This window comes from Leopardus geoffroyi, chromosome D2 (genome assembly GCF_018350155.1).
Source record: "Leopardus geoffroyi isolate Oge1 chromosome D2, O.geoffroyi_Oge1_pat1.0, whole genome shotgun sequence".
NCBI lineage: Eukaryota > Metazoa > Chordata > Mammalia > Carnivora > Felidae > Leopardus > Leopardus geoffroyi.
The window spans coordinates 79,477,347-79,488,872 of record NC_059334.1 but is presented as its reverse complement, the minus strand read 5'-3'; the positions used below and the strand labels follow the sequence as shown (position 1 = coordinate 79,488,872).

Here is an 11,526-nt window from a genome sequence, read left to right as displayed (position 1 = left end):
TGAACATGAATTATCTGCTAATAAAATCTAAGTGTATTTCATTATACAGTGTGTGTATGATTCAGGTCCCTCTGGGCAGGCAGTTGCAGCTGAACTCTATTTGAGTTTTAAGAACCGTCAATCTTTTAAATCCAGTTTACAGCCTGAAAGGAGGCTGATGATTTTGCTGATTATTCAAATGAATTGATAGTCTCGAGATAGGAGATCTGGCCACAATGGAGTCTTGAACATTTTAAATCCAAATTCAAGTCGTGTGTGTGTGTGTGTGTGTGTGTGTGTGTGTGTGTGTGTGTGTATTAACAATCAGTTACCTGTAAGAGAGAGGAATTCCTAGAAACTAATTACACTGTTGGATCACCTTGGACTGCTAATTTCTGGATTAGTAAAAAGATTGAAATATCCACTATATGACAAACTTGAAAAGTGTCATCCTTGATATTTTAAGGGCAAAATCACTGCCATTTAAGAGCCTAGAGTGGCTAGAGAAAAGCACTTCCTATAAGAGTAGTAAGCATAAGGAGGATATAGTGAGCCAATGCTGTTAAAACCATCATTGCTCAACGAACACATAATCTATTGAAATGCAGACAATAATGATATGGATGGAATATTCCTATACAAGTAGTTCCTGGAGAAAATGGGTTATTTCTCCATGGAATATTCAAATAACAACTTTAAAGGAAAAGAAGACTTTAAAGGGGGTCATCTGGGAAGAAAAACTTCATGGAAATAAAATATGTGGACCAAATAAATTAGAAGAAAACGGATCCAGTGTCTCTTTTGTTTTCCCTCTCTGACTATACAATAGTCAGCAGAGTTCTCAGCAAGTTCTAGGGCTCAGTAAATATTTACTGTATTTAACTAAGCTGAAATGAAATAAGGAGACTAGAACAAACTTAGAATAGGCGGATGTATTCTTGGATAACAGCCTTCTGACGTCATCTTGAAAGAGATTGTAATTTTCATGAGAGCTTAGGCGAGAGGAAAACAATGACCTCAAAATGTGGACAAGAGACCCAGCACTTCAGGCAGAATACTGCGGGTCACATAGACGGTTAATAGGTATCCTATATTTTCATAAAACGCTGATTAATTTCGATGCCTCTCGGCTCAGAGACCAGTCTATCACGCAAATGTTTTCCTTCCAGAGGGTGAGGTCCTACTTCCGCGTTGCGCACTTCCAGCACCCTTGCCCCGACTAAGAGGACCTCAGGACCAGAGGCTGGAGGGCCGGGGAGTTCTCCCCACGTGACACCGAGCCACCCTCCTCCTCTAAGGTCCAGCCATGTTTTCCGACGTTTTACAAGGAACAGGCGGCTGCGGTCAAACGTTGCAAAACTCTGCGATTTACATGCCGCTCGCGCTGCTATTCTCTGAGCGCCTCGCCCTCCCATCCCGTGGCGCGAAAGCCTGTGGGCGAGCAGGCGGCGCGCCGCGTTCCCTTTCAGCGCGACCGGCCAAGTGCTTGCCCTTGACCCCGCCGTTCAGCCACGCACAATGAAAACTATAAACAACAACAATTTTTGAAAGTGCGGGGAAGCGCCTCTGCCTCCCGCGCTTTCTTTGCCGAGTCTCCAGCCTCAGATCCCTGCTCAGCCGAATCGTCTCTTTTCGGCGCCCGGTTCCCGCACCGCGAGGGACGCTCAAGTGTGCCACCGGCTTCGGAACTGTGAGCGGCTGCAAGCCTGTCGCGCCAGGCTAAGGGACGAGCAAAGCGGGCTCTTTACCTGGTTCAGGCAGCGCCACCCCACCTGACCTTCGCCCTCGGAAGGAGGCTCGTGGCACGGGTTACACGACGTCGCAGGGCGCCCTGTTGCGGACCAGCCCAAGGCGCTCCTAGTGCTGGGTAGATACTGGGTCCCGGGAGGCAGCGCTTCAGCAGTGAGGCTCCCGGCCTTTGTCCCTCTCCGCGCGGGCTCCGGAGCTGGATTCCCGTCCAGGTGCACCGTGGCCTGAGCCAGGACTCTGGGCATCAAGGGAGTGGAAGGGGGTGCAGCTCCAGCCCACGTGCCGCCTCGGCGGCGCCAAGGTCGCCACCTTTAACCCCTGACCCCGGTCCCACCCTCCACGTGGGGAGAGCCGACCTCTGCTGTCGCACGCTTCCATCAAAAACGAAGAAAAGACGCGCGTCAGCGCGCTGGGCAATCAATCTCACCAAAGTTGGCAACGATGCTTAAAATGTTTTATTTTTTTTTTCCTCTTTAAAAATATTTACAGATCTGAAATCTCCCCCTTTCGCCCCTACCCATCCTCGGGACGAGGGAAACGAAAAGGGGCGTTGAGCTCATTGTCCAAAGCCCTCCGCTGGCTTGGCCGGCTGCGTGTGCATGTACCTACATACAGGTGTCTATATGGGGTGAGGAGTGTACCTGGCTTGGTTGGCGTTTTTCTGATATTTCTTTTCTACCGGTCACTGTCGATCTGGCCGAAACCCCCTTTCCCACCACCACCCGAGGACATCCCCTCCGACATGGTTTTCAAAGCGTACCGGTTTTGGGGGGCGGGGGGGGGGGAGGCGAGAGCAGGCGATGTGGCTGGAGAAAAGGCCGATAAATACCCGAAACGCTCGAAACGAAAAGTAGGGCAGAGGCCATAAATAAGAGATAACGAATACACATGGTGTATTTCTTAATATTTCCGGCCGCAGCCCGCCCCGCGCCGGGGCCCCGGGGAGCGCGGCGCGGGGCCGGCGGCCGCTCAGTAGTCGAGCTTGTTGTAGAGGTTGTAGAGAGGTAAGGCCGAGAGGTTGCCGCCGGGGTAGTAGAGCGGCGCCGGGAAGGCGAGCGAGCGCGGCACCGGCACCCGCAGCAGCGAGCTGTCCCGGAACACCAGCGGCATCCCCACCAGAGTCTGCGCCGACGCGTGCGCCATGTTGGCCGCCTCCAGCTCGGCCGAGAGCTGCCGCTTCCACTTGTTGCGGCGGTTCTGGAACCAAGTCTTGACCTGGGTCTCGGTGAGCTGCAGGCTGGAGGCGAGGCAGGCGCGCTCCGAGCTGCTCAGGTAGCGCTTCATGTCGAAGGTGGACTCGAGCTGGTACACCTGGCTGCGCGAGAAGACCGTGCGCGTCTTCTTCTTGGCGGCGCCCGCCTGCCGCTCGGCGCCGCCGTCCCGCGGCCGCTCGGGCCCTGGCGACGGCGAGCCCGCGGGCAGGAGCCTCTCTTTCTCTTCCTTAAAGTCCGGGTGCGAAGGAGAGAGGAAAGGCGTGCGCTCCGAGCTCGCCGGCCCCGCGCCTCCGCTGCCCTTGGGGGTACCTGGGGAGTGAGAACAGACAGGAGGGCATGGAGTTGGGGAGCCTCAGAAAGCCCCAGCTCTGGCCAGGACCCGGGGTGGGAGGGCGGGGATGGTGATGTGGGCGGGGGGGGCGGCGGCCGGCGGCTGCAGGCTTGGTCCCAACCCCTTTCTTTTCTCCCTCTCGCCGGAACCCGAAGCCCAGCACCCTGGCCTTGGAAAGCAGCGGGAGAGGGATCCAGCCGCTTCGAGTGCGGGGTCTCGGTGCCCCCAGCTTCGTGAAAGGACGTGTGGCCACAGGGGGAGGAGGTCTGGACGGTGGGGGGGAGGGGGACATTAGCATCATTTTAAAAGGTGATTTTGCCTTGTAATAACTGAGCTGGCAGAGTTCCCCGAGCTTTATAGTATGGCATCATTTCACAGGCCGTTTGTTCGGAAATCACGCTAAGGACTAACGCGGGGCTCCCCTCCGTCAGATGTTGTAAAGAGGAACCGTCTCTGAAAGGCACCATTGTCAATCATCTTGGAGTGGTAATCAGGCCCAGGGTGGGGGGCGGGGAGGGAGGGAGAGGAGAAAAAAGACGCTGGAAGAGATTGCGGTAGAGACAGACGGACCGCTGGCACCCGACTTCCAGACCTCTTGCTCGGAGAATATCCGACCGATGTACGAGGGGGATATTGAGGGCAGAGCCGTGTGTGCGGCCGGCCCTGTACCCAGCCCGCTGTGCTACACTCTCCCTCCAACCCAACCTTCTCCAAGACCGCGCCGCGCGAGGTCTGTGTTCCCAGTCACCTCCCGGGCCCCCTCCGGGAGGAGGAGACAACAACGCGCGCGTCCCCTCCCCTCCTCCCTCGACCCTGGGCGGCCGGGGCTCTGGCCAGAGGGGGCCTGGACCCCGGCACAGCTTCCCGCCCCTAGAGCTTGCTCGCGGCCGACCCGGCGGCGTGAGATCCTTACCCAGGCAAGGAAAGGGGATGGGGGGGTGATGCTTGGAGCCCGGCTCCTTGGGGCCGTGCGGGTCTGGGCAGAAGCAGGCAGGTGCCTTCCAGCCGTCGTCCGGCTCCTCCTCCTCCGAGGACACGGACAGGCTGCGCTTCCTGGCCGGCCAGCCGGCGGGCTCCCGTGGCACCTCGGAGGGGCCCCCGCCCAGGATGGACTGAATGGTGAAGCTGGAGACGCCGCCGGCCGCCGGACACCCCTTGCCTGCATCTTCCTTGCTGCCCATCCTGGGTTCATAAGAAATCGGAGGAAACCAAGAACTCCCTTTAGAGACGATCTGGGTGGAAGGTGGTGCAGGCAGGCAGGCGGGGGGAGGGGCGGGGAGGGGAGCCAGGGGGAGGGGGCGGCGAAGCTGGTGAGGCGTCCCCTTTGCGCGGGGGACACGCGGGCACAGGATGGCTGCGCGGGGATCCTTGCCCGCCCGACTCTGGGTGCGCCCGCCCAGCCCCGGCGCGAATGCCCCTTCCTTGCCCGCCAGCTCGCGGGGTCTCCGCCGGCGCGGAGGTGGTGCGGCCTCATTTGCATAGAGGTTACCCCGACGCGGCCAATCGCAGCGCCGCCGAGCGGCCCCGGAAATTTTCAAAAAGCCCAGGCCCGGCACGCATCGACTGTGCGCCCCGGAGCGCGCCGAGAACCCGGCGGGCATCAGCTGTGTGCATCCAGGGACAGCCGGGCGGAAAGCAGCATAGATTCCAGCCCCAGGTTCCTGGCCGCTGTGGCGACTCTGACCGCTCGGACTCCGGCCCTCCTGAGGGGCAGGGGCAGCGCGGGGCTCCGAGCTGGAGCGGCCCGACGCCTCCCTCAGGCGACGGTCCTCGCACCGCCGGATGAGCTGGTACAAGCTGCTCCAAGATCCTCCCTACCCTCCCACCCCTCCGGCCCCCGACCGGCAGGCAGAGCCGGCGCCCCGCAGACCGCTGCGCCCGGCGCGGGAGGGAGGGGGGTTAAGAGCATGCGCTTCCGAACTGATGCCCTCCCTGGGACCCTAACTGGCAGGCCCGGGGCAGACAACTTCTGACCATCCCAGCCTACAGGTCCCACCCCTGTCGCAGGCCCAACAGGGCTGCAAGATCCTTGGGGGTGTGGAGGAGAGACCTAGATCTTGTGGCAACACATGCTGGTTCACGTCCCAGCCCCACCATTTACAGACTGCGAACCAGGACGAGTCAGAGCCTCACTGCCCTCCCTGGCGGAATGAACTTCTCATTAGCATCTCCCCCTTTCTCCTGTTTTGAGGATGTCCTTAGATAGGGATGGAAAGCTGCAGAAAGCCCAGGAGACCTAGGAGCTCATAGTAGGGACTCAGTAAACTTTTGCTGAATAGCCCACAGGCCACTCTCTATTTCACAAGTTTCTGGGTTTGTTTGTTTGTTTGGCAAATATCGCAGGTCACAGAATTGCTGCAGAAATAGAGGCGCTTTGATGCTGGGAAAAGTAGAAAGAGGTGAGAACGGGTCATGATTTTAGAATTCGGCAAAGTCCATTCAAATCTCATCTCAGTGACCTTGAACATGACACTAAAACCTTCTGAGCCTGGATTTCCTCCTTTCCTAAACTTGGGGGAAGAAATGCCTACCTGGAAGAAGTTGTAGTTAGGTCTGCATGGCCAACTCCGAGGCGGCGAGGGGTAAGTGCTCAATAAACCGTGGTTCCTTCCCTCCTCCCGGCGACCTCTGAGCCCTGGTTCTTGCCCCTTTAATTCCCTATCAGCTGTTATTGGACCTCGAAGCAGCCAGGCGCAGGCAAAACATTACAGGGGCACAGTTGTCTACACAAGCTGAGAGGAAAGGAAGGTGAAGTAAGGCCCCGAGGCACTCAGGCAACACCAGCTCGGTTTGCGACCCCAGGACCGCTCCACCAAGAGCTCTTGGGAGCCCCCTGCCCCTAAGATATTCCCCCAAATGCAACCAAGGTGATAGGAGACTCTGGAATCAGCCCCCACAAATGTCCAGACGCTGCACCATGACGGTGCAGTTCCCTCCTCGCCTGCGCCGCGCGGGGTTATTGAGTAAAGCGCTTATAATATCATTAGCCTCGGTGAGTTACCGACTGCAGCCCTACCCGTGGCAGAACCTCTCGCTACTTAACTCCTCGAAGGGCTCGTTAATGGGCTAATTGATTAGGAGTCGGCGGAGCAGCCGAGCAGGGGCAGGCGAGGGGGTGGAGGCTAGGGGCTGTGCGCCACGGCCCGGGAGGCCGGCGAGGGGCAGGTGCCGGCCTCCGTCACCGCATTAACCTCTTCAGGGCTCGGCGGCGGGGTCGAGACACATTACAAATGGTCAGCTTTAATCATGGTGTCAGCTCATTAACCCGGAAGGACCCGGCGCTGAAATACAATTTGTGCGTCCTCTGCGCGGCCGCAGCACAAGCTCCAGGGCCATGTCGCGGCCTGTCCCGCGCGCTCCCGCATGGCTGGGGGACAGAGGGGAGGTTCCTGGAAAGACACAGCCGACTCTCAGCCGCCTGCGGCCTTTCTGCCTCCTCAAACACCCTGAGTGGGCGTTATCTCCTGGCCTTAGCGAAGGCTACCCTAAGGGAAATTGGCCAGCCCGGGGAGTAGAACCCACCACTCTCTGGGGAAGAAAGCAGAGTTGGGGGGGGGGGGCGGGTGTTGATTGGACCCTTCCAAATTAGTAAATACCTGGTGCCAGCAACCTGGAACACGCCGGGAGCCTCCCATCATTCTTCACGTTAATCCTCATAGCCAACCTGTGGTGCAGATCTTTAACCCCATTGTACAGGTGGCGAAACTGAGGCTCCCAGGGAAAAAGTGACCAGCCCAGGCAGGGTAACCAAGATTGAAGCTCAAGGTTGTTCCACTGCCAATACCAGGCCCTTGGGAGGGGGCGAGGGGTGGAGCAGACGTTGGTATGGAGTTTGGCATGGAGTCCGTGAGGACCTCAGCTGTCTTCCGAGCACGGGGTCAAGGGCCCACGGGGTTGGCCTCTGCCAGGGCTGGGACCCTAAGAGGTGGCAGCAGGGCTCTGGGGTAGGCTTCAGAGATGCAACTCCAAGACCGGAAGCAGAGAGGGACTGAGCTCAGGTGGGGAGGGGTATGAGCTGACCCATGCAGCCTGGTTTGAGGACTCGAAACTAGGAAACCACGCAGCCCCGCGACCCCACAACTTTGCCCCCACCTCCACCCCCACCCCAGGCTAATTTGGGAGGTCAAAAGGAGCCATCTGGCCTCGTACTCTGCTTGCACCCTACTTTCTCTCGCATTGACCGTCTGGTCTACACAGAGGTGCGCTACAACTGAGTCCTGCGTAGCTTCTATCACCTGCACACCCTGCACTTCACGCGCACGCACTGAGCTGTATGCACGCGCTTGCATAAACGGTTACGCGTTCACACGCATTGAGGCAGCAAACGTTCTCTGAGCTCTGACTAGTGCGCGCGCACACACGCGCGCGCGCACACTCACACTCTACACTTAGCCAAGGAAGTGATGGTGGCAGCAGGACGGAGGCCGGGAGGCCGTGGCGGAGACCAGCGGACTCCCAGCTCTGCTACCCGAAGGACTCTCCTCTGGGCTCTCCTCTGCTATTCTCAACGGGTCACCTGCGTTGTCTTCCGCCGCCCCCCCCCCCCCCGCCCCGTGCACCGACCGCAGTCACACCGTAGGGGCCGGAAGGCCAAGACTAGATCTTCCCACCATCCCTTTGGGGCATCCGGGGGTCCCCGAGACATCACCCGGAGCTCAAAGGCCCAGACGCCCTCTCCTGGGCCCAGCACAGCTATAAAACACACTCCCAGGAACCCTTAGCTCCAGGAACCAGCACCCACAGACACCCATTCTCTCTGCCCTCGAGTGTAGCAATCGTTCAACTCCGCACCACCTCCCACCCCACCCCTCGGAGTCTCGGGATAGCTCCGCCCCTCCCTGCTCCATTCAGACTAACCGCGGAAACTCTGGGCTCTGGCCCCTCCTCAGTTTGGGGATCGCTCCCTCCCTAGGAATTAGACACAACTGGGTTCCAAGGAATGATAAACTTTCCGAGATTGAAAGGACGCTTAAAGTTTAGGTCTCGAGATTATGCCACTGCTCAATATTAAAGCGGCCCAGAGCAAACTTGCCGAGCCTAATAAAAATTGATCCTCTCTGCTCTGCAGCAGTTGGGAAATAGGCTGGCTGAGCCGAGTAATAGTGGAAGAAGGCTCCCTCCGAAATGACAGATGAAGTCATAAACAAGTTTGATCTTGGAATCAAGCTTCGATAAATATTAAACACAGTCTGCCCCCCCACCTTTACGGGACTGGATTATGATATATGGCGCGTCCAAACTTTAAAATAAGGAAATACCAGAGAAAATGATCTCAATAAATTTTCTAAGTATAAACGTTGATTATGTTTCGATTTTCATTCAAGGACCTCTGCTGTTCGTTCTTTGGTGCAAATGACATCTCGCAATAGGCTTTTGGGGAAAAGGGCTCCCTATTTGAAAAAGAGAGCCCCAGAGGTGTACAATTTATGTAATCTGCGGCTGGAAAATGAATTGTGTAATTTATTGGAAAACAGAAAGTCATGAAGATTGGATCAGCATAGCCGAGCCCCGACACCGCCCCCCCCCCCACATCCATCAAGTTCCAATTAACAGCCTAACCAGAGAGCTTTAATGGGTTTCCAATCTAGTGGCCTGATAGACTCATCAATTCCTCTGGGAGAAATTAAGAAAATCGACCGCCCCTTGGCGACGCAGTGTCATTCCTTTCTGCAACTATATGTCAAATTAAAAACACAATTAAAATTTAAACTGTTTCAATCAAAGGGTGCCCTGCAACCTATGTTTCACTTAATAGAACTTTGATGAAAATCTGATGCGTGCACTCCATCACCACGGGGGGCGAGGGCGGCGAAGGAGCTCAGGAGAGAAGGGGATTCTTTCTATTTCTTTAAGACATTTGCGCTCGGGTGAGGCACACCAGGTGACTCCACCTGACCGCTCCTAAGTGATGGGCGCAACGCGCTCTCCGGGGCGCTCGCTCGGTCGCTCTACACCTCAACCCCAGCTCTTTTTCCTCTTCTTCCACCGCAGCCAGAACGAATCCTTCTGGAACCCCAGAAGGGACCCAGATTGTGGGCAGTTTCTCCCGGCAGATTCGTCTGGAGCAGCAGCCAAGGAAGGGTTTGGGCGAGTACAACCCGTGTGCACCTCCTGGGAACTCTCCAACGAGGCACGCAGCCTCCAGCTATCCCTTGCCTCAGGTCTCCGAAACTGCCCGACGCTTGCATGTAGGTCTACCGGATCGCAGAGGCACGACAAGGGTGGGAAGAAATCCCAGGCGGTTAAATGGACCCCGGGGAGAGCTAGGACTGCGCTGCCGTCTGAGACCAGATTCTTCAGAAGCTGCCGCTCCCCACCCGAGCAGCCTTTAGGGTACTTCCACAGGAGGGGCTCACACTCCGGGACAAGCGCACCCAAATCTCAACTCGAGATCCGGGTCCGAGCACCAGACAGGGCTCCAAAGTACAGCCGGCCTAGCTATCTTTTGCGACCTTTTCCTCTCTTTCGTCACCCATCCAACCCCCAGTTGTTTATAGATCAAAGGGTCAACATCCGCCCGGCACACCTCGACCGGGGCACGTGCACCCTGGCGCGCACACTTCCAGAGGCGTACGCCGGGACGCACGGATCGCTCGCACCCAGGAGCCTGGGAGAGCGGGCTGGCAGGGCGAGGTGGTGGGCAGAGAGTGGGCGGGAAGCCTGGAGGAGGAGCCTGGCGGATTGCCTCCTCGGGGCCACGTGTCCGCGCCCTGGCAGGAGTAGTCCCCCGAGCTTGCCCAGCTGCGCTCCGGATCCCAAGAGGGGATTTCTATGGAGCTCAGGGTTCTTGCACCCTGACTCCATCTTGGCGACCCAGTGGAGGCATCTTTTCCTGGCTGCTTTGCAGAGTCTGGTTTTAGATAGCTAAGGGGAGAGGCCCTCTGGATGGGTCACTGGGCCGCGGGGCGTGGAAAATCGAAAGAGGTGGGGCAAAATGGAGTCTCGGAGGCGGGCAGTTAAGTCTGCACCCCGCAGCGCCCCTCGAGGGAAGTTGAGGTGCCCCGCGCACACGCAAGGGCGCGTCGCGCCGGCTTGGGAAGCCCAACAACGCGAGGCCTCGCCAAAGCTCCCAAAGGCCAAAGGCTGCGCAGCCCTCGGACCCCGCTCCCATCGCCCAGGCCCTAGCTGGCCCAGCGTGCGCCCGCCCGCAGAAGAGAAAGCACATCTCACCGACCTTGCCTTCTCTTCCTTTCTTCGGGCTCTACCCTCCAGACGCGCGCTCTGGGAGCGAGGAGAGGACGGCGCTCTGGGGTTCTCGCGGCGGGGCCTCCGGCTCTGGCGTGCCGGGAGCCTGCCAGGAGGACGTCCCGGCTCAGAATGAGCGCCCAGTGGCGGGTGGGGGGGCAGTTTATATCTGTCCTGCTATTGTTTGATGTACACACACCCGCTCTATTTACTACCAAATAAAAGAAATACATCTGTGTTGCCAACAGAAACAGCTCGCGCGCTGGCTGTGCCGTCTCCCAGGGCCCGGAGGCGATCGAGGGCGCTCAGAGTGGCAGAGCCCCACATTGTGCGGACCTCGGCTCCGAGTTCGGTCCCAGCCCGTAGGAGCGTGGGAGTCCGTGGTGGGGTGTTGGCAGGCTCCGCTAGTTTGTCCCAGATGGGAGAGGAGGAATGCACGAGGCATTCCTGCTGGAAGGATTTCAGGCTTGCCTTACCTAGCAAGGGATTCTACCCAGCTTGCCTTACTTAGTCTGAGGCCGTAGAGAAAACCAGCTGCCCAGGGTCCCCTCAAACAAGGTGTGCCTGACTTTGTGTGTTAGCAATAGCTGTGATGATGAACACATATGCGGGTGGGTGTACCACAAGCACCTGGGTATGGTGTTCATTAGGGTCTATCTAATGTGTTCGTGTGTGGGGCGAGTGTTTATATCACACGGGGGTGTCCCCTATGTGTGGTTTGCTGGTGTGTCTATTTGGGTAATGCACAAAGACAGTGTCATTTGCACTGATTTGAGGACTGACAGGGAGTGCAGATAGGGAAGGGTCTGAAGTTAGGGTAGGTGGAGAGAAGGCTAGGTTCTGTGATGGGGGGGGGAGGGATCGAATGAATAAAATCCGGAGTGATGGTTCAGTGTCCTAGGGTAGGGGACAGGGGCTGCCCTGGCATCCTGCAATGGAATGTCCTGGAGGAATTGGGTAGATGCACGGTGGCTCCTTCAGACACCCCCCCCCCTCTGCTGAGGGGTTCCAGCAACTCCCGGCAGTCCCTGCGGAGGCAGGGGTGGGGAGGGGCATTCTTTGTAGGGG

At 57.8% G+C, this 11,526-nt stretch overlaps 1 protein-coding gene across 2 annotated transcripts; it reads right to left on the bottom strand.

Annotated features, from left to right (window-relative positions):
* Positions 1-2,165: 2,165 nt before the first annotated feature.
* Positions 2,166-10,554, bottom strand: HMX2 (H6 family homeobox 2). Of its 2 annotated transcripts, XM_045439781.1 has the most exons (3): positions 10,448-10,554; positions 4,187-4,455; positions 2,166-3,251 (listed from the first exon to the last, which is right to left on the bottom strand). In XM_045439781.1, the coding sequence occupies exons 2-3, from the start codon at positions 4,452-4,454 to the stop codon at positions 2,698-2,700; spliced, it is 822 nt and encodes a 273-aa protein (XP_045295737.1). In that variant the 5' UTR covers position 4,455; positions 10,448-10,554; the 3' UTR covers positions 2,166-2,697. The 2 variants fall into 2 exon arrangements, with proteins under 2 accessions (XP_045295737.1, XP_045295736.1); XM_045439780.1 differs by lacking the exon at positions 10,448-10,554 and having other exon boundaries at positions 4,187-6,878.
* Between the last annotated feature and the right edge of the window lie 972 nt (positions 10,555-11,526).